Source organism: Procambarus clarkii, chromosome 65 (assembly GCF_040958095.1).
Source record: "Procambarus clarkii isolate CNS0578487 chromosome 65, FALCON_Pclarkii_2.0, whole genome shotgun sequence".
NCBI lineage: Eukaryota > Metazoa > Arthropoda > Malacostraca > Decapoda > Cambaridae > Procambarus > Procambarus clarkii.
The window spans coordinates 31057891-31084986 of NC_091214.1; the positions used below are offsets into that span (position 1 = coordinate 31057891).

A 27096-nucleotide genomic window follows, 5' to 3' on the forward strand; every position below is an offset into this window, starting at 1 on the left:
TAGTCATATGTCATATGTAGGTAGTCATTGTCATATGTGTTTATAAGTCACCCACATGCTGTTCATCCCATCCATCCTTCCCCTCTTTCACATTCCCTCCCATCCTTGTCCCCTCACTCACTCTAAGTCCTCCACTCCTCTTCTCCTTCAGGACTCTGGAGAAGATCGTAGACTCGTACGTAAAGTTCATCAGTGATTCCTCAAGAAGATCTGTAAAAAAATTTTGATTTAATACTGTATCTGCAGTGTTAACTTGCATTTTCACTGTTAACTTATTATGTGTGACCTCTATCACTTATATCTTAGACTGTGATAAAATTGAACCATTTAGAGAGATATCTAAACTCATGCAGCAGAAGATTTAGAATACATCTTGGCCAAAGTCTTGGTCAACTCATCAGTTCTATCATGCATTCAGAGACCAATATGGAAAGGAATCCACAGGAGATTCGATTAGACAAGAAAATCCATCAGTATTACATTTTCAATAAAGTAGTATGGTCGATATTCCCTGTCCTCTGGTGGGTTTTCACACAAAGAAAAGTCTCTTGTGGTCAGCCCTTCCGAGCCCCGGTGGTCAGCCCTCCCGAGCCCCGGTGGTCAGCCCTCCCGAGCCCCGGTGGTCAGCCCTCCCGAGCCCCGGTGGTCAGCCCTCCCGAGCCCCGGTGGTCAGCCCTCCCGAGCCCCGGTGGTCAGCCCTCCCGAGCCCCGGCGGTCAGCCCTCCCGAGCCCCGGCGGTCAGCCCTCCCGAGCCCCGGCGGTCAGCCCTCCCGAGCCCCGGCGGTCAGCCCTCCCGAGCCCCGGCGGTCAGCCCTCCCGAGCCCCGGCGGTCAGCCCTCCCGAGCCCCGGCGGTCAGCCCTCCCGAGCCCCGGCGGTCAGCCCTCCCGAGCCCCGGCGGTCAGCCCTCCCGAGCCCCGGCGGTCAGCCCTCCCGAGCCCCGGCGGTCAGCCCTCCCGAGCCCCGGCGGTCAGCCCTCCCGAGCCCCGGCGGTCAGCCCTCCCGAGCCCCGGCGGTCAGCCCTCCCGAGCCCCGGCGGTCAGCCCTCCCGAGCCCCGGCGGTCAGCCCTCCCGAGCCCCGGCGGTCAGCCCTCCCGAGCCCCGGCGGTCAGCCCTCCCGAGCCCCGGCGGTCAGCCCTCCCGAGCCCCGGCGGTCAGCCCTCCCGAGCCCCGGCGGTCAGCCCTCCCGAGCCCCGGCGGTCAGCCCTCCCGAGCCCCGGCGGTCAGCCCTCCCGAGCCCCGGCGGTCAGCCCTCCCGAGCCCCGGCGGTCAGCCCTCCCGAGCCCCGGCGGTCAGCCCTCCGAGCCCCGGCGGTCAGCCCTCCCGAGCCCCGGCGGTCAGCCCTCCCGAGCCCCGGCGGTCAGCCCTCCCGAGCCCCGGCGGTCAGCCCTCCCGAGCCCCGGCGGTCAGCCCTCCCGAGCCCCGGCGGTCAGCCCTCCCGAGCCCCGGCGGTCAGCCCTCCCGAGCCCCGGCGGTCAGCCCTCCCGAGCCCCGGCGGTCAGCCCTCCCGAGCCCCGGCGGTCAGCCCTCCCGAGCCCCGGCGGTCAGCCCTCCCGAGCCCCGGCGGTCAGCCCTCCCGAGCCCCGGCGGTCAGCCCTCCCGAGCCCCGGCGGTCAGCCCTCCCGAGCCCCGGCGGTCAGCCCTCCGGAGCCCCGGCGGTCAGCCCTCCGGAGCCCCGGCGGTCAGCCCTCCGGAGCCCCGGCGGTCAGCCCTCCCGAGCCCCGGCGGTCAGCCCTCCGGAGCCCCGGCGGTCAGCCCTCCCGAGCCCCGGCGGTCAGCCCTCCCGAGCCCCGGCGGTCAGCCCTCCCGAGCCCCGGCGGTCAGCCCTCCCGAGCCCCGGCGGTCAGCCCTCCCGAGCCCCGGCGGTCAGCCCTCCCGAGCCCCGGCGGTCAGCCCTCCCGAGCCCCGGCGGTCAGCCCTCCCGAGCCCCGGCGGTCAGCCCTCCCGAGCCCCGGCGGTCAGCCCTCCCGAGCCCCGGCGGTCAGCCCTCCCGAGCCCCGGCGGTCAGCCCTCCCGAGCCCCGGCGGTCAGCCCTCCCGAGCCCCGGCGGTCAGCCCTCCCGAGCCCCGGCGGTCAGCCCTCCCGAGCCCCGGCGGTCAGCCCTCCCGAGCCCCGGCGGTCAGCCCTCCCGAGCCCCGGCGGTCAGCCCTCCCGAGCCCCGGCGGTCAGCCCTCCCGAGCCCCGGCGGTCAGCCCTCCCGAGCCCCGGCGGTCAGCCCTCCCGAGCCCCCGGCGGTCAGCCCTCCCGAGCCCCGGCGGTCAGCCCTCCCGAGCCCCGGCGGTCAGCCCTCCCGAGCCCCGGCGGTCAGCCCTCCCGAGCCCCGGCGGTCAGCCCTCCCGAGCCCCGGCGGTCAGCCCTCCCGAGCCCCGGCGGTCAGCCCTCCCGAGCCCCGGCGGTCAGCCCTCCCGAGCCCCGGCGGTCAGCCCATCCCGAGCCCCGGCGGTCCAGCCCTCCCGAGCCCCGGCGGTCAGCCCTCCCGAGCCCCGGCGGTCAGCCCTCCCGAGCCCCGGCGGTCAGCCCTCCCGAGCCCCGGCGGTCAGCCCTCCCGAGCCCCGGCGGTCAGCCCTCCCGAGCCCCGGCGGTCAGCCCTCCCGAGCCCCGGCGGTCAGCCCTCCCGAGCCCCGGCGGTCAGCCCTCCCGAGCCCCGGCGGTCAGCCCTCCCGAGCCCCGGCGGTCAGCCCTCCCGAGCCCGGCGGTCAACCCTCCCGAGCCCCGGCGGTCAACCCTCCCGAGCCCCGGCGGTCAACCCTCCCGAGCCCCGGCGGTCAACCCTCCCGAGCCCCGGCGGTCAACCCTCCCGAGCCCCGGCGGTCAACCCTCCCGAGCCCCGGCGGTCAACCCTCCCGAAGCCCCGGCGGTCAATTCTCCCGAGCCCCGGCGGTCAACCCTCCCGAGCCCCGGCGGTCAACCCTCCCGAGCCCCGGCGGTCAACCCTCCCGAGCCCCGGCGGTCAACCCTCCCGAGCCCCCGCGGTCAACCTCCCGAGCCCCGGCGGTCACCCTCCCGAGCCCCGGCGGTCAACCCTCCCGAGCCCCGGCGGTCAACCCTCCCGAGCCCCGGCGGTCAACCCTCCCGAGCCCCGGCGGTCAACCCTCCCGAGCCCCGGCGGTCAACCCTCCCGAGCCCCGGCGGTCAACCCTCCCGAGCCCCGGCGGTCAACCCTCCCGAAGCCCCGGTGGTCAACCCTCCCGAGCCCCGGTGGTCAACCCTCCCGAGCCCCGGTGGCCCATCATATTTGTTTATAGTTGATCACATTCCCTGACACAGGTCCAAACACTGAGGCAGCTCTGGTGCTCCCCATCACCAGATGGGGAGCTCATGTTACGAAATGATGCAAAAGCTTTGAGCATAACTGCTATTATGAACAAAACATTAACGCTAAAGATAACCACCCAAGACTTGTATCACCATATAGGCTCCTTTGACCTACATGTCCAAATATATATGTATAAACATACATCTCGCATAATCCTTCCAAAGCCTAGGTCTCAAAACAATTTCTATTTTTTTTTAATTTTGAAAGCAGCTACTTTCATGAACAAGCAAGAATAAACTAAAATGACAACACAATTGGCCTATGACTTTCCTAATGTAAAATTCGGGAAGTGTTGCCAATAATGTGTTTCTAGAATGACGATGAAGCGTTTACTGTTATATGAACTTAGGAAGTAAAGCACTTCTAATAATGCTTCGAACAAGGCTACTGATCCCAATATAATGATTGCTAAACGCACCCAATCCTCATAAACAATAGCCTAATGCTTGTTAAACTAGATCACAAACCCTCAGTTTATTAATAAAAACACTTTACCTACTACTTGAACAGATGACAAGTTGCTATTTTTTTGGAACAGTGCTTGCTCATTTTCTATGTTCAAATCACCTCTTCTAAGTGCTTAACCAAGATTACTACACAAATAATTGCCAAATGTCTCAAAACATCTAACCAAACTATGCACAAAAATTAATTGTATAACCAAACTAATTCTCTTTTCTGAAAAAAATGTTTATTATACACTATCTAATTTTAATTTATGAATGTGTTTTTTGAAGCTGTAGTCTTCAGCTTCGATGACTGACCTGAACATGGATTGAGCTAAATCCAGATCCATGGAGGTGAAGTCTATACAGGATCTACAAAATCTTCATTTGGGTCCCGTCAGACAACAACACCTCAAGAGAGCTATTAGATCAAGCATGTGGATTGTTAAATCTGAACAAACACTAAGATATCTGGATCATGATGATGTTTTTTATTCAGTTACTTGGAACAAAAAGTTCCAAGTAACACGGGCTATGATGAGCCAGTAGTGGACTTGTGGGTGCATGAGGTTTCAGACAACTTCCCGTTAAATTTTTGTGTAAACTCTGGTATTGCAAGCAGACTTCTTGGAATATTTATAGGCCCTTGCTAGTAAACCTGTCACTCTTACAGATAGGTTCTACGGCACTATTTTTGTTTTTCAAATATTGTTTTCTACACAGTGAATTCCATGGGATCGTAGGAAAGCTCTTAATGTCAAATGGTATCAGGCTTAAGGAATTTGTAAGTGTTCTGGCCTGAAAATGATCTCATGCAAATTTCTCCCTTGCGTTAAACAGCACAAAATATTTCAAAAGAGTTCATGATTATAAATACTGATACAATACAGATTAATCTCTTTCTCAAATGGCAAACTACCCCAGACTCACAATACTTGTCATGTATACTGATGAGTTTGTTCGCTTGCCGCCTTTCCTGAGGGCATCGAGAGCATCCTTCATGGCCTTAGGCAGGTGTTCCAGGCTGTACGGCAGAAGCACAGAGTCCGCGAAGTACCTGAGGGTGAGGGCGGCGACCCGGCTGCAGCCCTGGTGGATCCTGAAGCCCGGGTCCATGTTCTGATCCATCATGTAGAAGGTATCGTAGCCAGTGTGGTATGAGGGGTACTTGCTTATTATATCGTGCTTATTCTGGGGGAAGGAAGATGTAGCAGTGGTAGAGTGCATGTGGAATTACAATACATAGCGTATGGAAATTTAACTTATTACACAAATCATCAACCGGAACTGTGAAACAATAATAATTATTATCGTTTCACAATCACGGTTACCAATGTTACCTTGTCTATCCTAAACCCCAAATTCAAACATGGGATGCCACAGTAGAAAGCAAAGGAGGCGTGGTCGCTTCCAGACCCCAAAGTTTCCATCCTGTGAGGAAAATACACTTCAATCAATAGCCAGCCCTGTCACTCTTATTCATATTGTGGACTATAATGTTACACTATCATCCATCATTTATGTTAATCGTATATTAATATCTTCTTTTCATCAACTACATTACGTTGCTTAAAACACTATATTCACTTTTCCACCGAGATGTGTGTTTCAATATCTAAACGTACAGAAGTTCAGACGAGGTCAATGCAGTTTACATCAATTCACGGTTCTCACAGAAGATAAACATCGTTATGATAAATGTTATTAATTACAAAAATTTTAGAGAATGCGGCTGAAAATATTAAAAAATAATTAATGTTGGGATCAGTTTTAATGTACTTTTTTTTAGTTAGCCACACTCACGATGTATTTTTAATCATATGGTGTGTAACAAACTGTACCGTTATGGGATTATATGATGTCTAAATTTCAGAAACTGATATTTCCAAAGTACATTTAATTAAAATCAAAATATATTTATAAATTTGTTCAAAATGCCGTATGTGATTAAAGCCTTGTACATAAAAATATTACACTACTTAACCATATATGTACATAATGTAACATAACTGATGGATACATATATAACCTTTACTTTTAGTGTTGTATCCTCTCACTTTCACCCAACTTACTCTGGTGAGGTTCTATTCCGTACTGCGTGATAGGCTTCCCACTCCTCGTATACCGTAGCACCACCACGAACACCGGGCACCTGCAGGTGGAGGAGGGCCATACTGAAATCAGAATATCTTTAACCAGTGCCACTCACAAGTGCTAAACTGGAATCAGCAGTACATTGATACATGAAGAGTCAGGACTTGAGTCACACAAGCATTGCCTATGTCAAGCTGAAGGGTGAAACTGGAATAAATTATAGTTTGCCACTTTGCTAAGTTGATGTGTGAAATTGTGGTCAGAAATACGTTGTTAGAGTTGAAAGTGTTAGTCATAAAATAGACACAGATGACTGGTTTCTTAGATGGAGGGAGTGAGAGAGTGAAAGACATACCATCTTAGTAATCATGGTGATGGAGTCCCAGAAAAGAGGGCTACTGGCCGCATTGATGATGGGTCCCCGGACACAGGTGTCTGTGTTGAGGTACATCACCGCCCGCTCCTGTAGCTTGTTTACGTGTTCCTGTGAGACACACCAAGACATGATAAGATGCACTGGCAAGATCGTAGTATATAACATTTTATTGAGGAAAGAACGTGAGGAGTTGCTTTAGAACGTGTGGAGGGATGCATTAGCCTCAAGTTAAGAAGGCTGAAGGGTGTAATGCGAAACTTTTAGACCATGGTTGACATCTTTATAAATGGCAGGGTGCTTTGGGATGCTTCTGAGCCTTGAAAGTTACTCCCGTCTGTGGATGGGTTGATTAGCAAGTTTTAAGACATTGCATGCTACTGTGGTTAATTCATATGTGATCATGCAGAAAACACTTATTGTAGGACACCAGAAATAACCTGTAGTCTAGTACAGGACATCGTAGACAACTCTGAGGGAACACTAAAGGATCGTATGGCATAGACCAGGCTCCTGCAAGAGTGACATATGAAGCCTTGTGCCGTAGGACTCTTGACATGACATGGTACTGTATTGCATGTCTTTTTTTGGTGTCGGACTTAAGGTCAATCAAAGCTGGGATGGAAATCAAGGCTACCACAATACCTTATTGACCAACCAGCAAGTATACTCTAGGCACTAACATAATTCAGGACTAAAATAAACTCAGCGCATATACACCGAAGAGCGAAACACTTTCAATGCCTCGTGGACAAAGAAACGCAACTGAAGGCTTGATAGCAAGGTGTGGTATCACATGCGATTACCAAAGTTAAGATATCAAAACATGACTGAGGACTTGAATGGAGTAAGGTGTTTTATGATATGCAAAGTTCCTGTAGGACCTAGAGAAACATGACTGAGGACATGCTATGAAGTCATGTGAGATGTGTATAAAGCTCTTATATTCGAAAATGAAGTGTAATGATCTATTTTATAATTAGCAATATTTACAAGTAGAGTGAACATTGTACCATTCCATAATCTCCAGGCCCTTAACTAACATAACTTAAGCTAAACTAACTTATTTTTCAGGTTTTAGGGACAAAATACCGGTAAATAATCCCAACTGATGTATTTTGTATATACCTGTATATAAATTGCTAACCACCATATCGTGGATGATAGCATTTCATTCACTTGAACCGTGAGAGCCTTGAACAGTAGACCACACAAGCCAGCAGCTTTGCCTACTGAGACACCATCACCCACAACAAGGAAGGATTCCATTCTCGTATCTGCTGTTCAATTGGAACTTTAGGCTTTCTCTGGGCCTATTTTATATGACTAGGACGTGGATCACCTAACACACTCATGATAAATTGGCACCCCCAGGGAAGGCCTAAAGTTCCGATTGGACAGCAGATAGGTGTCTCTGGAATTATTCCTTATTGTGGGAGCTGGTGGCTCAGTAGGTAGCGCTGCGGGCTCCTGTCTAAAGTATACCTAACATAAGGTACAGTGGCTGCCTGTCCCCAATAAAATTAATTATATAACAGCCTATACATGTTGGGAACAAAGTTTTAATTGACTTACTTGTGTTTCCTTAGACTAGGGTGAGACTACACTGTAATCACCGATCCAGACACTGATCACTTGCTTCTTTTACATTTGTCATATAGTTGGGAATATAATGTGTATTAAATAAGTAATTTTCTGAGTTGTTTTACTGTGCTTCAAATAACAGCGGATTTTTTTAACCAATTCTAGTCTTGATTCTTGAAATTTATGAAGTTTTGGAATGTATTATCACGATAAAGGGAAATTATCCACTAGAAATCTCCGCCAAAACCCCCCACACATAGTGACGTACCTCGACCCACTCCGTGGAGCCTATGAGACCATACTCCTCCGCGCCCCAGCTGCACAACACCAGAGTTCGTCGTGGTCGCCACCCTTCACGAAAATTGCCAACAAATGTGAAACAGTTTAAAATATTTATATTTTGTTTTATGGAGAAACTCACTATAATGCAAAGTAGTAACTTACTACACTGTGTTTAATGAAGGTGAAAGCAAGACCCAATACATGTGTAAGTGTATTATTTAATAATACACTTCCTGGGTCTTAGGTATTGGGGCTTGCTTTCACCTTCATTTTGTTTTCTGTACTGAAAACATTCATTATGACATGATTCTATGTAATGCGTCATAAAACATACATCACGAGCATTAGGTCTTAAGCTTATTACACACACTGACTAATCAGCACAAATTCTTTAATCCTGAGCATAGTTTAGAACTGCAGTAAATTCTTTTGCATATACCAGAAAAAGAAATACGTCTCAGTATATACTGTATATCCAACTCGTGTTGGAAATCCAACACACATGTTAACACAATATAGTTAGCCATTACCAAATTTAAAGAGAATGAGAGTTTTTGGTGACATCACAACAAATCCATATTCACATCACGTATATTTAAGGTTCCACAATTATTCTTTAAAACAATAGTCTAGTGTTTAAACTTAATAAAATAGTATTCACTATGACTGGTTTTTAGACAATTATACCATACACCACAGGCTCCCTTGCTATTGTTAAATAAACGTAGTCCTCAAGGCAGAGTTGGAACCAACAGAATATTGTTGGAACAAGGGAGACGCTTGGGGCAGGACAATCACGCTCTCACACTCAACCAAAATAAAGGGACTGGTAGACAGAATATCTCCTTGTGGTTCGCATTCGCGGCACTGCAGAGGTTAATTTAGACCGCCCAATAATGATCCTGCCACAGCGGCCTCTTCATCAATCATGAGAAGTATTGTATCTGGTAAAACAAATTGTGTATATGATCGTAGTGACCATTATAAATTGTGTTCACGGTGTGCCGGTTATGATATACCAACAGACCAAAACCAGGGTAAGCCTGGGTTTTACTATTACTATTGTTTCCTTCTTATATAACTCATTTGTGAATGCAGTTGAGTTCTCTGTAATTTATTCACAGGGGTGTGGTTCAATGGAGAAAGTTACTGAGAAGCTGAGCACCAGCATAACCTGTGATGATTTCATACACTAGCTGCTCCACAGACGCTATGAGTGCCAGCCGCCATTACATGGCACAACTAGACTACATGTGCCACTCCCTAATTTGATGTTGGAACTGCCTATCAGGCCATATCCACCACACAGCCGAGGCACACTAAGTTGAATACTAATATAATTATAAGATAGAGTAGTACTAACCACTGTAGTAGTTGTTGTATTTGTTTTAGATACAGCTACTCGGAACAAAAGTTCCAAAGTAGCACGGGCTATGGTGAGCCCATAGTGGACTTACCTGGCACAGGAACGGGGCTGAAACTGTGCAACAGTAGTCTATTTACCACCATATGTGGTATAATTTATATAACTTTAAGGTAATGTGTATAGCTTATTATATAACCATTTATTGTGGTATAAGCTGTACACATCCCACAAACTATGTGCAGGTAAATTCTGGCAGGCTGAATCTAACATACAGTCCACTTAGAATAATAATTCAATATTGAAGTAAACTAAAAAATAATCAAATGAAAATTAGAAAATAAATAATCAGCACATAATCCCTGCTAGGATTACCGCACAACTTGTTCTCCTGAATAGTATATCTCACTTTGACGTATAATTTCCCTAAGGCCAAAAATGGAGACGGCTCGCGAAATTCACGATGTCTCGTTTTCTGTTATGAATGAACCGCTGTGCTCGGGGTCAGCTCGTCCTCCTAAGGTTTCCCAACGTCAAGAAACAGTCAAATTAAAGTGTCCTCTCCTAACCTACTAGAGGACCCAAAACAGAACACGGGACAGCACGTCACTTTTGTGAGCTGCTTCCATTTTCTAGTACGACCATTTGTAGCCTTATGTAACGCATACGAGCGAAATTCGACATTCTTTGTAAAGGATAGATTGGTGTGGAAGTGAAGTCACACCACCTACCTGAATTAGTCAAAATACGCCAAAAAAATATAATTAAATATATAAAAAAGATGCAAAAGCTATAATAAAATTAACAGATAACATAAAATGTCGTTACTAAATTTGTTACGAATTAAAATACGTCAGACTTACTGACCTTCTGTGATGAGCTGGCCGAGGACTCTGGCTGTCTCCAGCATTTGGGCGGTGCCGCTGGAGGGGTCAGCGGCCCCGTACCCCCAGGCGTCACGGTGGTTCCCCAACAGCACGTAGCGGTCTGTTAATATCACATTCCTCGTCACTACCACCCAAACTAACTTACTACTAATCTCAACAGTTATTAAATGAGACTCAACTCCTGTAAAGTGAATTAAAGTTTGCAATTGGAGACAAACTCAACTCACCAGGCTCCACGTCTCCCCTGATGGTGGCGATAACGTTGTAGGAGCGGTGAACCTGCAGGGTATTGTGGGTGTTGAGTCTGAGGCGGTAGGAACGGTACTGGTCCAGGAGCTCCGGCCCCAGGTTGTACGCCACGCCCTTCAGGCCACCCATCCACTCCCTGGGGGCCGGGGTGCCGCCCATTTTCCTGCAGGAGAGTTATTTGATATATTTTTCTTGACACCACGCTGCCCATCCTCTTACGTTTCCCAACGTCAAGAAACTGTCGTACTAAAGTTCCCTTATCATAACCTACCAGAGGACTCAACAGAAAAACGGGACAGTATGTCAATTTCACGAACCGCTACCATTTTCTGGTATGACAGTTTTTGACCTTAGGTAATGTATATGTCAAAATGCAACGTTCTATTAGGTGGACAGGTTGCTTCAGGACCCCTAGAGATAAGACTTAAACATATCAAGTACTTATTCAAATGTAATAAGATCCAGTAGTTAAGGATTGACAGGAAAAATAAAGCTATTCATTTGCATCACCGAACACCAGTCCCGAGATGCAATCGTCCCGTTGCTGTAGCTACCACTAACCCTACAGCAACAACACCAGTCCAAGGTGCAAACATCCCATTGCTGTTGCTACCCCTCTGTGGGAAATTTTACCCACTCCTGCATTATTATCCAAGAAATGTATTATTTCTATATCATATCAAAATCACTTCAGATTCATTATATCCTACATCTGGATCCTACAGGGGCCTGACAGCTGTGTGGACTGCGCTTCAGATTCATAGTCTTGAGGATCCGGGTTAGATCCCCAGCGGAGGCGGAACAAATGGGCAAAGTTTCTTTCACCCTGATGCCTCTGTTCGCCTAGCAGTAAATAGGTACCTGGGAGTTAGACAGCTTCTACGGGCTGCTTTCTGGCGGTGTGTAACAAAAAGTATGCCAGGTCTAGGACCGGGCCGTAGGGACGCTAAGCCCCGAAATTCTCAAGATACATGACAATGCCACTATAATCACATACACCATAAGGCCCATGGTTCCTATGTGACTTTGTGCATGATTTTTCAAGGATCTAGAAGCTTCTAGAAGAATATCTTCATTAAAAAACTATTGGAACATCAATCAATTTCCGGTAAGGATTAAATTAAATCCTTAATAAGAATCAATAGTACTATCAAGTATTACAAATAATCTTTAAATCCTATATCTAATTATATTATGATCACATCTTATCTCAATCATATGTCTAGACAGTAAAAAAAAATATAGACTGAAGGCTACCCTCCCTAGGAAGGAGGGCGGAGCCCGCTCAGGAGATCAAGCAACCTAAACAGTGCCCTGGGACAGATTGTTTTCTTTACAAAGAGTGCAAACATGTGACGGTGCTTTGCAAACTTTATCAGTAAAGGACACCACACTAACTTATCATCACCAGTGATTACTCTAGAACTGGGGAAATACCTGAACTATATCTATAAGGAAAAATTTCTAGTACTTTTATCTAAATAAGAGTGCAGAGTGGCACACTAAGTGACACCACTTCCACCACTACAATCATCATAATCTTATCCTACTGCAAACGCAACTAAGGTTATAATTAACCAGCAAAGCTATCAGAATATTAAACAATAAAACTGACATTAAATATAATGCCTAAACTCTACAAGAGAGGTTATCAAATCTGGCGACTAGTCAGACGGCACCGGCACTCAGACTGGATAACATTTATTAAGTATATCAGGTGTTATTGTAGTGTGTTAATTGGCCAATTGCATGCTTGTATAACCTTATATATCCAATAAATCTGTTTGTCGTTACAGTGCAGGGCAACACCCCAGATTTCAGCAAGTTTTGATTAATCTTTCAGCAACTGAATCTTTTCAATATTTTCAGGGCATTCATTCACTGAATCTTTTCAATACTACCTGGACACTCATTCAATGAAAGTATTTCATATAAATTGAATATATCTGTATATATAGTTAATAATATACATTAAGTTAACAATTGCTTACTTAGTTATCTTTAATTTATCATCAAGTTTATCATATTGAATATAAATTCTTAGATACCAGTACTCGGACCACATTTAAAGTCAGTTGATTGCACATTTACATATATCATACCTTTATAATACAAATTGTTGTTATTAGTATGTGAATATTGGATGTTGTAACTATAGAGCTAGGCTGGACTGTGTATTATTTAGATCCTCGATTTAAACAGAACCAGTGTTCAGTTACTAAAGCGAGTTGATTTATTCTTATCCGAGTACCAACAATACAATCCGATGTGTTGAATTTCTGCAGGTGGATTGTAGATCTTCAATCAACTTCTCCATTCACCCTTAGGGACCCCACCCTTACAGCCGACCTTCCACTTACAGCCCACAGTCTGTCATTAGGACAAGATTTACAACCCTAGCTAGGGACTTCAGTTTTATTAATTTTGCATACAGAAATTTGATTTAGTACAGTACAAGTCCTAAGTAGTTCTCTTATATCAATCCAGGAAATTTTTCCACACCCCTACAGCAACAACACCAGTCCCAAGGTGCAAACGTCCCGTTGCTGTAGCTACCCCTAACCCTACAGCAACAACACCAGTCTTACTCCAGAAGAACTCGGGCGTCGTTGTAGCCTATGGGCTGGCAGGGGATCTTCGGCACCTTGGCGTCCTCTATCTTAAGTCTGTAGGCGTGTGCTGTGGGCAAGACACGAGTGTTGAACAACAAGCAGTAACTGATGACCTGTGATCGCTATTGATGATGATTAGTGAGGGATTAACAGTGACAAATGATGTCATTATTAATATGATAAATATAATGTTAATTATGATTATTTTTGAAGTTCGTGATTACTGATGACTAATTTAAAAAATGTATGATTGATGATGATAATTATTAATAACTGATAAATTCCGATTGTTGATGGCGACAATCATTAATGATATACCACGAAACTAACACAAATGATGAAATTAATCAAGTGAGGTTCTATGTGTAATATAGAGTACATTAAGAGAGTGAGTAAGAAGCGAAGACGGTGAGACAAGAGACATGGAGTGACAAGAGAGACAGGGAGACAAGGCCTCCAGGTACGTACCTGTAGAAGGCCAGCCAGGCGTGAGAAGGTCACCCATACCCAAGTTTGTGCTGCCTCTTTGCATGCCGGTGCCAGGAAGCCACCAGGTATTTGGGTACACCTTCTCGGGTTCCACTCCCTCCCGGGCCACATCCTCAGGGTCCGAGAATAGGATCAAGCCCTTGGCTCCTCGCTCCTGGGCGTGCAACACTGAGGGGGAAGAAATTATCAGGAGAAAGCACCAAGGCCTTACGACTGTATAGCACTTGGAAGGGGTCAAGATAAGAATTTGAGACGAGACAGAAAGGAATGGTGCCCAACCACTTGGACGGTCAGGGATTGAATGCAGACCTGCATGAAGTGAGACAGTCGCTCTACCGTCCAGCTCAAGTGGTTGGGCACTGGGTGTATTAGGATAGATTTCAGATGATTCTGGTGTACACAGGACTTCTTGGTTGACAAGCAATGGTACATAAGACTACCTGATTGACAAGTACCTCAATAATCTTCAGAGGTTGAAACACTAAACCCAACACTAATCAACCAGCCCTAGGAATATTATTTATTGCACATGCATATAACCACCTTGAGAGCTGCTAAAAACAATAAATTATTTAAATTTCAACATTATTTTTAAGAGGGTTACACGATACCGAAAATACCAGAAATTGATTTCAGCACTGACCTTGTTGCCTCTGAAGATCTTGCCATAGCGAGCGATGACGATACAGCCAGAGATGTTGACGTTGAGCTTCTCCAGCGTGTCGAAGTCCTCAACCCTGGCGTAGTTAGCGTACACGACGCCTCGCCCGGCCTCAGACTCCACGTCCCCTGGGGGAGAGGCCGGAGGTTCACCACTATATCTTAACACTTCTCTCTCAACCACTCTACTCTTATTGTGCAAGACGGCTTTTATATTACAATTTATACTTAGTGAAAATTTATATCATAATGTTCTCATTCTGTATATAAACACCAACCACCTGCCCTTAGCACCCACTCACCACCTGCCCCAGCACCCACTCACCACCTGCCCCAGCACCCACTCACCACCTGCCCCAGCACCCACCTGCAGGTGTGAAGGCATTGAAAGGCGTGGACGAACTCCGGGTCGTCATCATCTTCATGTATCGGGGTTTCTTTGTAAGAGCTTGTGAAGACAACTTTGCCAGCACCGTCAATAAGGGTGATCTGTAACAGCACACCTTGGCATGTATTACAGGTTTATAAATGTATATTATTTAAGTATAATTTAGTGCAAAGTATTTTCAAATAATAGATCTATGGTAGAAAAAAAAAAGTGATATTTAAAAAATAAAATGCACGAAAGAATTAATTGCAAAATAGAAATGCAATTGAAATATTAATTGCAAAAATGGAAATGCAGTTTAAAAATTAAAAGTAATATGGCTATAGCGTGACTTTACAGTTCTTTATTTCAAATACAACCTGTCCTCATACTAGGCTGGTTTAAAGTAGGAGCCGTCCTCCCAGGACAACCCGTCCTCACACTACAGGCTGTTTAAAGCAGCGGTCGTACTCCCCAGACATGTGGAAAATTTCCACCATACCAGTATAATAATTTAAGAAATGGAATATTTCTAAATCATACATTTGAATCCTACATCAGAATCACACATCTACTGAATCCTATATCAGAATCATACATATGGATCCTTCAAAACAACACCACAATGGTGACTTCTGTTATTAGGCCTATGGATGCCTTTGTTCATGTATCTTCAAGGATCTAGAAGGTTCGACAAAAAGCTGTCTTAATTGAAATACCATTGGAACATAATTTGGGCTTCCAATGATGTATTTTCAAGTCCTACATAAAGAATAAATTTCTACTATAAGTACTACCTATAATCATTAAATCCCATATACATTTATTATACAATCCCACTTTATCTTAATAATCTGTCTAGACAATAAAAATAATCGATATTCATTGTTGGCCACCCTCACTGGGAGGGAGGTAGCCGTCGCCCTGGCGGGTAACCGAACGGGACCAGAACCCATTGTTTACACACAGAGTAAACACATGATGGTGCTCGAGACTTTCAACAGGACCAGAAGCACACAAACTAAACTAGATTTCCAGTGATAATTCACTGTAATAGCTCCCCAAGATACCGAGGGAGGTGTTGAACTATAAATCAGATCAAATTACTGAAACATTTATCTAAATACGAGTGTGGAGCGATACACCTACAGCACATGTGGTCGCTCTCCACCACCACTTATGCTCTCCACCGACTCCTCGCCTAGTCACCGGTGACGGGAGACATCTCTCGTCACGCAGGGTGCAGTCGCACCTCCACAGATCACCAGCATCATCTCTTGATACTGGTAATGGCTCAAAAGGGCCACTACTTACGGGCTATTCATGCCCGTGCCACCTTTTGGGTGGCTTAATCTTAATCAATCAATGGTCACTGGTGGCGGTGGACGTGTCGCTGTGAGCTCTTGGTTTGGCGGCCAGTGTCTGTTCCTGTTTGAGAGATTGGAGCTGTGTCGACTGGGGTAATGGCGACGCCCTTACCCCCTGTGAAGCGGAGGGATATTGGCCGGGAGTTTACCGGCCCGGCATCCCACCTTGCAGTTAAGGTGGTCCTGAATGATATGTTGCAGGTGGATGTGGCGACGGTTTGCGGCATTCAGCTTGTGTCCGGGCATAGAGCTGTAGTGAAATTCGCCTCCACTGCTGTTTATCATGTCTTTGTGGGCTGCTATGACGGGATGCCCTTCCATGCTGACTGAGGATGGTGGTTCGGTGGAAGTGGCGGAAATGTGCAGGGAGACTACTTAAGTGGCGGTTCATGGTGCTCCGAGTTTCCCAGACTCCATTCTCCGACGTCACTTTACTGGTATGGGCGGTTCTTGTGTGTCCGGAGTGAATGCCGTCTCCTCCAGGAGGTGGAAGGGTGTCTCGAATGGGACCCGCACCATGGCAATGCACCTGAAGGACCCCATCCTGACGTCACTCCAGATTCTGGCTTTCACAATATGAGTGTTTTATGCGAGCCAGTCCCGGACTTACTTCCAGTGTGGTTTTTTTTGGTCACCTGGGTGTGAGTTGTGGTGCTGGCAGCGTACGCCCCATTAACCTGTTCCGGGAGGAGGACTTTCCCCCGCTGGAGTTCCTGGACCCATCTTCGTGTGATGTTGGCGTGGATGTTGTCCCTCGCTCTTCGGATGACCTGGTGGAGACGCCCGGTAACTGTGGAGATCACGCCCGAGGGTTGTGCAGTTCTCCCCCGACGCTGGTTTCCCCGCCTTCTCTGCCCGGCCTGCCCAGTATACGGAAGTGCGTCTTCGGAACGTGTCTTCATCGATGTGCACGCAGAGCTGTCTCCAGTGGTGTGCTGTCCTTTTCCCCTGTTTGTTAAGGGTGCAGTGTTGCATGATCGTGCAATGCATAATGTTGCACGGCCGCACAGGGGTTCTGCTGCAGTGCCTTCTGGAGGGTGTGATAGTTCCGACGACATACACCTGGTCTCCAAGCGTTCGAGGCGCTTGTCTCCCCACCTCGTGGCGTGGCCGGGGCTAATGTGCGGAACTATGGGGACCCCGGGAGTTGTTCTGTGGATAATGATGATGGCGTGCAAGGGGCTGGTGTGCTCCTGGTTCGTGGCGACGCGGTGTTGGTAGCTGGTGCTCCTGTCGTGGGGGGAGGGGGAAGGGGTCTGGTGCAGGGGCCTTGGTTCTGCCTTTTGCTTCCTCGCCCGCGCACTCGTGTTCCGGTTCGCTGGCGGAACCGGGCCTTTGTAGAAAGTATGCGAGGAGGGGAGGGAGGGTGTGGATTACGTTTGTGACCGTCAGCCACCAGGTTGGGGTTGGTGTGGTTGGGACTAGAGGAGTACTCACCAGGTTGGGGTTAGTGTGGTTGGGGCGAGAGAGAAGGACATCATAAGGAACAAGATCAGCAGTGTCGAAGCCCAACTTCAGGAAGCGATCTTGTATCATGATAGCGAGCTGGTCGTCCCTCTCAGTGCCGGCCAGGTGGGGCCTCTTGGTCAGCTCTCTGCAACACACAAGAATTAGAAGAGACCATGATTACCACATACAAAATTCTGAGGGTAATTAATAGGTTAGATAAAGAAATATTTAACACGGGTGGTACTCACCAAAGGGGACAAAAGTGGAACTGAGAACCCAAATGAGTCTCAGACATTAGAAATAATTTCTTATTTGTTACATTAAAGTAGTTAAGAAATACTGATGTGTATAAGAGTATACTCACTTGAGGTTGTCCCTGAGGTTGGTTGTGTTGACCAGTTGTATTATTCTGTGGTTCAGCTGAGGTTCAGAGTCCCACTTGTCTCCCACCAGTTTGTCCATCATCCTGAGACAGTGAAATACAGAGGGACCATTAATTTAATTTTAGTTAAGTTTTGCCACGAGGCGCGAGTTTATTGGGCAGCGCCACTCATCCTGTGAGTGGACACCGTCATAGTGACAGTATTGAGCAGCGCCACTCATCCTGCGAGGGAACACACCGCCATAGCAGCATGTGCAACACTCCCCAAAAAGGAAGAAAACCCGCTGGGTTGTTCATCCTGTCACTTATACCCAGACATAGCTGGGACTTGCCTATCACTGTCTCAAGTGAACAGCTTTTCAAACAAGAAGACTATGCTAAAAATAGGGACCATTAGTGACGTATATTGCAAATATTTGCCACTAAACTTACTCAGATTCTAAAAATAATCTATACTCTTTAGACTGATGTATTAGCTAAGAAGCTGTGTAACATATGCTCAGGAATGTATTAAAGTCTATACACCTTGGTTGTGTGTAATAGTGAGCATGACACTTAGCGGCCGCCCGACAACAAGTATATAAAGTATACTCACTTGACGTTGTCCAGGAACTTTACAGCCAGTCTCTGGTCCACCTGCTGGTCAGTCACGCACTTTGCTACCATTTCGTCCATCTTGCTGACACAATGGTACATAAAATCACCCGTTAGCCATGAACATTGCTATATTTACTACTAAATATATTGAATCTAAATCAGCTACACTCTTTACTCTTAACCACTGCACTGCACAAAGCGCCTTTAGGCGCTCAGAGAGTTGTGCTTTTTGTTTTTAATTTGGCTATATTTTAATGTTTTTTAATGTTTTCATTACTATTTGTGTTTTGAAATGGAAATAGTTGACTTTGGAAACATTTTGACATTAAATTTACCCGAACATATGTAAAAATAACAAAAATATGTCCTTGACAATTGCACCAAGACGTTTTTGCCGAAAATAGGCGAGCAGTGCAAGGGTTAAGTGTTACCTAGAAACTGTATATTATTTGCTTGTTCTCTCTCAATTTATACGCATGTGTTTCATACGAGCCAGCTCCGGACGTGTTTCAGGTGCGGCCTCCCGGGCCACCAGGCTGTGGAGTAAGCTATACCGGGTCACCCCTGTTAACCTCTTCCGGAGGAGGATTTTCCCTTGTTGTCCAGTCTGGACCCGTCTCTAGGTGTTGGGATGTGTGTCTATTCCCTGCCGTCTGCTGCCCTGGTGTCGGATCCTGAGGCTCGCCTGGGTGCGGATGTGGGTGGTTGTGTGGGTGCTGACGTGGGGGTTGGTGCGGCCACGCCGCCGGCTTCCCCGCCTCGGCCGTCAGTGCCGCAACCGCCTCCGCCGCCCCTGCCTGCTACGTCCTTGGATACGGTGTCTCCTGTCACTCTGGCTGTCCGTGAGGGGCTGTCTTCTGTGGTTGGGGTGTGTGTGTGTGTGTGTGTGTGTGTGTGTGTGTGTGTGTGTGTTGGGTCCTGTGCTCCCGGTTATGGAAGCTGCAGTTCTCAGGGGACTTTACTTTTGCCTGTTGTGGTGCAGGACGATGGGAAGGATAGCTCGGACGACCGGCGGCTTGTCTCGAAGTGATCGAGGCAGGTTCGGAGAGTCTCCCCCCTTTGTGGTGTACCTTGGGAGGAGGCGAGGGAGTATGGTGCTCCTTCGTCGTCTGCCGTAGGTGACGGGGCTGAGAGGGGCTCAGAGTTACTTCCTCCTAGCAAACACAAATCATCTAGAAAACGTTCGTCTATCTCTTCCCATAGGTGTGGGAATGATTTGCATTGAGAATGGTGCAGGAGAGCCTTTGAGAAACTTTTAATAAAAAAAATCCAATCACAAAGGTTTATAATAAATTGTTTTTCTACAACTATTTTGTTCCTAATGTATTACAAATGGTTTTTACATGTTTAGATATAAAATTTATGGTGTTTTTTGTAAAATTCATTAATTAATTGTGAATGATATTTATTGGCTCAGTGAAACGTTCAAAATCCATTTAGTTATAATACGATCAGAAAAAAATAGTTTTCCAAATTTTCTAAAAATCGCTCTTTTTAACACAATTTGACTTCTTATGCATTCCACTAAACACTGATATGTTTAAATATATAATTTATGTATTATTCCCCAAGATAATTTATATAAATTATAAAAGTTGCTGGAAAGTGTGAAAGAATCTGAAAAACGTTTTGTTGTCTTATATTGGCGTGTTCTTATTACCTAGAGTGAGTAAGAGGGAGCGAGAGTAAGAGTAAGAGTGACTGAAGGTGAGTGAGAGTGCCAGAGTGTGTAAGTGTAAGAGTGAGTGTGAGTGAGTGAGTAAAAGTAAGAGTGAGCGAGAGTAAGAGTGAGTATGAGAGTACGAGTGAGTATGAGAGTAAGAGTGAGTAAGGGTGAGTATGAGAGAAAGAGTGATTGAGAGTAAGAGTGAGTAAGAGTAAGAAAGAGAAAGTGTGATTGAGAGTAAGAGTGATTGAGAGTAAGAGTGATTGAGAGTAAGAGTGATTGAGAGTAAGAGTGATTGAGAGTAAGAGTGATTGAGAGTAAGAGTGATTGAGAGTAAGAGTGATTGAGAGCAAGAGTGATTGAGAGCAAGAGTGATTGAGAGTAAGAGTGATTGAGAGTAAGAGTGATTGAGAGTAAGAGTGATTGAGAGTAAGAGTGATTGAGAGTAAGAGTGATTGAGAGTAAGAGTGATTGAGAGTAAGAGTGATTGAGAGTAAGAGTGATTGGGAGTAAGAGTGATTGGGAGTAAGAGTGATTGGGAGTAAGAGTGATTGGGAGTAAGAGTGATTGGGAGTAAGAGTGATTGAGAGTAAGAGTGATTGAGAGTAAGAGTGATTGAGAGTAAGAGCGAGAGAGTGAGTATGAATGGGTAAGGGTGACAGAGAGTGAGTAAGAGTGACAGAGAAAGAGTAACAGAGTAAGAGTGAGTATGAGAGTGAGTGAGTAAGAGTAGGTAAGAGTGAGTAAGGATGACAGGGTAAGAGTGAGTAATAGTGCGTAAGAGTGAGTAAGGATGACAGGGTAAGAGTGAGTAATAGTGCGTAAGAGTGATTATGAGAGTGAGTTAAGAGTGTAAGGTGTGTGAGGGTAACTGGCCAGGGAGGCAGGATGTGTGGTCACAGATAGGCTTAGGCCTCGTGATCTCTAATGTTGGTTTTTATATATATATGTTGGATTTTTTGTCCTGTTTCAACTTATAATTATTTAGCAGGGATGTAATAAGATATTGCACAGTATTAATGTGACAATAATATATGCATTATTTCCTTGATAATCAAACTTGTTGTTCAAAGATAATATACAATCTTTGAAGGAAACATTTTGAGAGCTGGCACCACTGGGCTGGTGGTGAGAGAGACATACGGTTAGTTGTGCTCAGACCTTCAGTGGTTAAGCGTGTGTCCCAGCTGGCCGCCACCCGCCGCGGGTGGCAATATTTCAATATTTAAATTGAAAATAATAATATAATATAAAATAAAATATAATAAAAATAATAATAATATAAAATATAATTTAATTTCAAGAAATTTAACTTTAAACACAAAGATGTGAAAAGGGTTCAGATTATAGGCTCAAACCTTTCATAAGAGATTCATATTGGTATATGAATGGATTATGAATGATTCATGTTAGGATTGTAAAGTTGCCACAACATCTCAAATTAGTGTTAGATACGTAGGTTTTGGTTATAAGTTTTGGAAACCTATTTAAGTCCACACAAATTCGTATCTGATACGATAAAACAAACGTTTTCAATCCTTTCAAATACTTTCCAGATATGTTGTGGCAACCTTAAATTGTTTGCTGGGCTGTGACCCCTGCATCTCCTGCTTTTGGATCCCCGCAGTGGTGGGTTGCCCCCTGATGGAGACCTCGTCATGGTGCTGAGGAAAGATGTGCACCGGGAGGCCTGAGCTCCTGTGCCTGGTGGTGGGGACAATGCCGTGCCTGCGGTTTCCCCGCCTTTGTTGCCCCAGTCTGGGGGGAGCCTTGTTACGGCTGCCAGGGACGTGAACCATGAGGGTCAGGTGTTTGAACTTTCTCGTAATGCCCGGGTGCTTCCGATCCCATGGTGCTCTTCCACTATCTGGATGCCGTGGGTGAGGGAGTTTATTTGTGGGGTGCCAGATTGGATGCCTCGGCTGTGGGTGCCGCCTGATGGCCAGATACCTGATGACATCATGATTTGGGAAGCGTACTGCTTACGCTTTCCGACGCGGAAGTTCCCGGAAAAATATATGGAGATGTCATCATTACAACGTACCGTCCTACGGAGCGGCAAGTCTCCCTCTAACGTCCACCTCTGTTTTCGTTGCCACTCCTCTATCTACAGCTCATCGCGACCGGCACTTTTGGAACTTCTCATTCTCAACATACGCGTGTCACCTATCATCTGTACTGGTGCATTCATCGATCAGACGAACCCTTCATGCAATCTGCACCTACTATCACGAAGAAGAAGAGACTGTTTCCATTAGCACTGACTCCTGAGACATCATGACTTATCCCAAGTGGTCTCAGATGAAGGGAAACTTACTTCCGGTGGCTTTAAAATAACTCAGAGATAAACGGAATTCTTCCTAGAAAACCTATACCAAATAGTGAATGCATTTTACGCAATCAGAGTGACCCTCGTACTGACCTGATCATCTTGTTGCCGCCCGTGAAGGCGTCAATGCCAAAGTAACCAATCAGACCACCAATCAGGAGGCCGAGTGCCGCTGTGGCAGCGGTCACAACTATGTGTGACACCATCTGTCAACAAAAAGATATCAGAAAATAACATGAAGGAAAACACTGAACAAATATTGTTTTGTTTATATTACTAGCGTCATCTGTATTGAATCTGCACCAGTTTTTCTCTGATTAGAAAATATTCAATGATAAGATAAAGTAAATCAATCTTGCTGCTTAATCTACAGAAATCGAGACGCTTGCAAATAAATTGGTAAAGTGTTTTTTAAACACTAACTAGCTCACTCTTATAGGTCGTCGCTAACACTAACAGCTGTCTTACCTTGTTAAAGTATGAGATATATATAATTATATATATATATATATATATATATATATATATATATATATATATATATATATATATATATATAGACATTTCTTCTGTCCTCCATGGACAGGGTTAGAGATCTGTTAAAACATATAGTTCAGTGATTTATTGAACAATCAGGCACAGTAGGTGATTGTAGTGCTTTCAAAATGCTAATCTAACATTCATACATAAATACAGTGTCCTACTTAAACAGTGTTCGAAGTATGTTTCGTTTACATAATGTTATTAATGTATGTTTACAAAGACGAAACGCAATTCTGACCAGCTTACACATTCCTGTATACTTGTATGTATATACACATACATTATCTATATATATATATATATATATGTGTATATACATACAAGTATACAGGAATGTGTAAGCTGGTCAGAATTGCGTTTCGTCTTTGTAAACATACATTAATAACATTATGTAAACGAAACATACTTCGAACACTGTTTAAGTAGGACACTGTATTTATGTATGAATGTTAGATTAGCATTTTGAAAGCACTACAATCACCTACTGTGCCTGATTGTTCAATAAATCACTGAACTATATGTTTTAACAGATCTCTAACCCTGTCCATGGAGGACAGAAGAAATGTCTATATATATATATATATATATATATATATATATATGCTGGTCAGCATTGTAAATGTGTGGCCGCGTCTGTGGTAGATAATAATGGCGCGATATATCAATGTAAAATTTACTGGTAATGACAGTAAATGATTACTGGCAATTATTGTACTTTGACAATTTAACAACGTGACCGAGTCGGTAAAAGCAGGTGTCTGGAAACCACAAAAACGCGAGTTCAAGTCACTCCATTGCCTCAACATGATTTTCAATATTAATACTAATAATTAATAATAATAAAGCAATGCAACTGCCATCCACCACCCACACCGAACCCTTCGACGTGTGCCTTTTCACCCGTGGCCACCACACAATAATAAATCATACATTTCTATCCCTTTGAGATGTATTTCTTTCTTGTCTCAATAAACATACTTGAACATGAACCTCATACATTTACCCTAAACCTGCTTTCATACTAACACAGACAAGTGAAATGGAACTACACATCATGCTACGTTATTTCTGTTCAGCAAGTATAATGCTGCGTATAATGATACAAGGACAAACACGTTCAACGCCACAAAGAAGCATTTAGAGGAAAATAAGAGAAAAAAGTTTGCAGCGGCCACCCTGGGCTAGCTAGACTACCTCGTCTACCCGTTTGTCTACGCTGAACTCACAAGGTAGACAAACGGGTAGGCTCACAGGGTAGAATAGATCCCCCTTCCCTCGCCCATTTTCTAACATGATTGATGAAGATTAAGCCACCCAGAGGTGGCAAGGGCATGAGTAGCCCATAAACCTTTAAGCAACTAATACAAATCCATATACTAGGCCACCCTCAGATCATTGATCCGAGTGTAGCCTATTGGTTAACGCACTAGCCAGCCACCTGGCTGGCTTAGGTTTCGATTCTCTCATAGGGGAAGTGTTCTGTTAAAATATTCTTGCATGTTCATGCAAGAGAGATAAAATCCCATAGCCTAGCCTAGCTTAGCCTAACCTAAATCTAAATCTGTGTATTTGAATAATTTATGTATCACATGATGGACATTTGTGGATTAGACTTAGAGATTTGAGTCTCGCCTTAACCCCACACTTAAGACCTTGACAAAGCACTCTTGTAGAGTGCAAAAGACGGTGTAAATCTTTACATAAAACACACAAATATATAAAGTGGAGTTTTATCCTGTAAATGTTTTAGTAATAGTTATGATACTAGTGTAAAATACTGGTTGATAACACTGATCATTGCTGTAACTTGCTTAGCTAAATAAATATTGGAGGTTCAGTTCCTGAGCACAGCCATTTACAGTACCACTGGAAATGGCAGTGGAAAATGGCTACCATTTCCAGTGGTAGTGGAAATGGTAGGCATTTTCATTACCACTGGAATAAGTATGAGGTCACTATACCACACACAGAATGGGTATGGACTCCCACGCCATTCAAAGGGTTGACATGGGGTCCACCACCACTTGCGGGATGGTTAAGGAGTAAACGAAAACAGAGTGGTGGCTCGTTGGCGGCTGTTGGGTTTAGACATGGCGCTCGCCAGTTCTACCCTAGTGGCTGTGTGAGGAGGGCGTTTGTGACGGCTGTGGGGGTGTTGTCCCCTGGGTGGGCGTGGTACGCCTGTTGATTAGACATGGGGTCTTACCGGCCTCCATTGAAGAGGACCTCGTTGGCTGGTCTGGCTTTTACGGTGCCAGTGGACAACTTGTTGGTTGGTGTTGCCCTGGTGGATATTATCCATGTGCAGTTGTCGGAATTGGTGGGCATCCAGCTGCTGCAGGGGAACCGCGCCGTGGTCAAGTTTCGCCATCAGGCTGCATTTCAGGCGTTTCTGGGGCGGTGTTAGAGGCGTGTTTACCCTCTCCCTGATGCCACCGGTTTTGTTAAGGTAGTGAACCTCAGCGTCGCCTTGACGTATGTGTCGGTGCGTGGTGCCCCCTTCGAGTTTAACGACGCTCTCCTAACTGCTGTGTTTGGACGGTTTGGTACTGTGCTAAGCGTTCGTTGGGACAAGGTACTTGCAGGGCACTGTACTGGGATGCTTTATGGTTCCCGCACCCTGACCATGTCTCTGAAGAGTAGTGTTCCGTCCTCTGTGTCCGTGTTGGGTTACACGCTCCTTTGCCAGTATCATGGGCAACCGTGCACCTGTTACAGGTGTGGTAATGTGGGTCATCTCGCTGCAGCATGCGACGTGAGAGCAACTGCCAGGGTGCACGTTTTTCGTGAGGAGGACTTTCCACCCCTGTTGACTTCGGACGCTTCTGAGGATGGAGTGGGTGCTGTGCCTGAGGCGCCTGATTGCTTGTCTGCTGCTTTGCCTGTTGAGGCGGTTACTATGCCTTCTACGTCCAGTCTGTTACCTGCTGTGGTCCCAGAGGTAGTTATTGCGCCGGAGTGTAAGACTGTTGGGGCCGTCGCCCGCACTGCGTGTGGTGGATGTCCCAGTGGATGTTCATGTCCCGCCCCCGCCTGTGGATGTGATACCGGCTCTCGGGGTCGCGGGTCCTGTTTTGGAGGGGTCGGGGAGGGGGGGCGTCGGCGGGAGGAGGTGCCTGCCGTGTCTGTTGGCGACTGTAGTTCTGCTCTTTCCCTCCCTTTACAGAAGGGTGCGCGTCGGTGTTCTGAGGCGGTTTCCCTGTATGATGCGGGCAGTGTGGGTGATGTGGCCTCTGTGGACTCTTCGAACGGTGTGGATGTGACGATGGTGGCTGTGCCTGCGGCGGGGCCTGCTGGGAGTGGTGTGGTGCTGCCTGACTAAGCGTTCGCGGCGGGCTCGGAGTGTCTCCCCTTCGTGGTGTGCCTTGGGAGATGGTTGGGGGAGTTTGGGGATCTGGTGCCCCCCGCCGAGGATGATGGTGCTGTGAGGGGCTCCGAAGTTGCTACCTGTAGCCGCCCCCCCTCCTGCGTCTCCTGCTGTTGGATCTCCGCAGTGGGGGGGGGTGGGTGTCCCTGATGATCGGGACCTCGTCGTGATGCTGCGGAAAGATGTGCGCCGGGGGGGCCTCGGCTCTTGTGCCCTGTGGTGGGGTCGATGCCGCGCCTGCATCCCCTGCGGTTCCCCCTCCTTCATTGCCCCGGTCTGGGGGAAGCCTAGTCCCACCTGCTGGGGTCGTGCCCTGTGGGGGTCCGATGTTGGGCCCTTATCGGGATGCCCGGGTGCTTCTGATCCCGTGGTGCTCGTCCACTATCTGGGTGTTGCGGGTGAAGGAGTTTGTGTATAGGGTGCTGGATAAGATGTCTCAGCCGAGGCCACCGCCTGGTGGCTGGGTGCCCGATGACATGTGGGCGATTTGGGAGGCGTACTGCTTGCGCTTTCCGATATACAAGTTCCCGGAGAAGTATTAGTTCACGACTGATCAGCTGCCGCCGTGACCTCGGCGCCCCGCCCTACGGTGCGGGGAGTCTCCCTCTAACGTCCCCCTCTGTTTTCGTCTCCACTCCTCTCTCTACGACCCGTCACATCTAACACTTGACTTGCT

At 46.7% G+C, this 27096-nt stretch overlaps 1 protein-coding gene and 1 pseudogene across 1 annotated transcript; one reads left to right on the forward strand and one right to left on the reverse strand.

Moving 5' to 3' along the window:
• Window positions 1-497: 497 nt before the first annotated feature.
• On the forward strand, window positions 498-3260 carry LOC138355068 (nascent polypeptide-associated complex subunit alpha, muscle-specific form-like). The gene has a single exon (XM_069309782.1). The coding sequence runs from the start codon at window positions 498-500 to the stop codon at window positions 3258-3260; it is 2763 nt and encodes a 920-aa protein (XP_069165883.1).
• A 719-nt stretch (window positions 3261-3979) lies between these two features.
• LOC138355069 (N-acetylated-alpha-linked acidic dipeptidase 2-like) lies at window positions 3980-26590 on the reverse strand (annotated as a pseudogene).
• Between the last annotated feature and the right edge of the window lie 506 nt (window positions 26591-27096).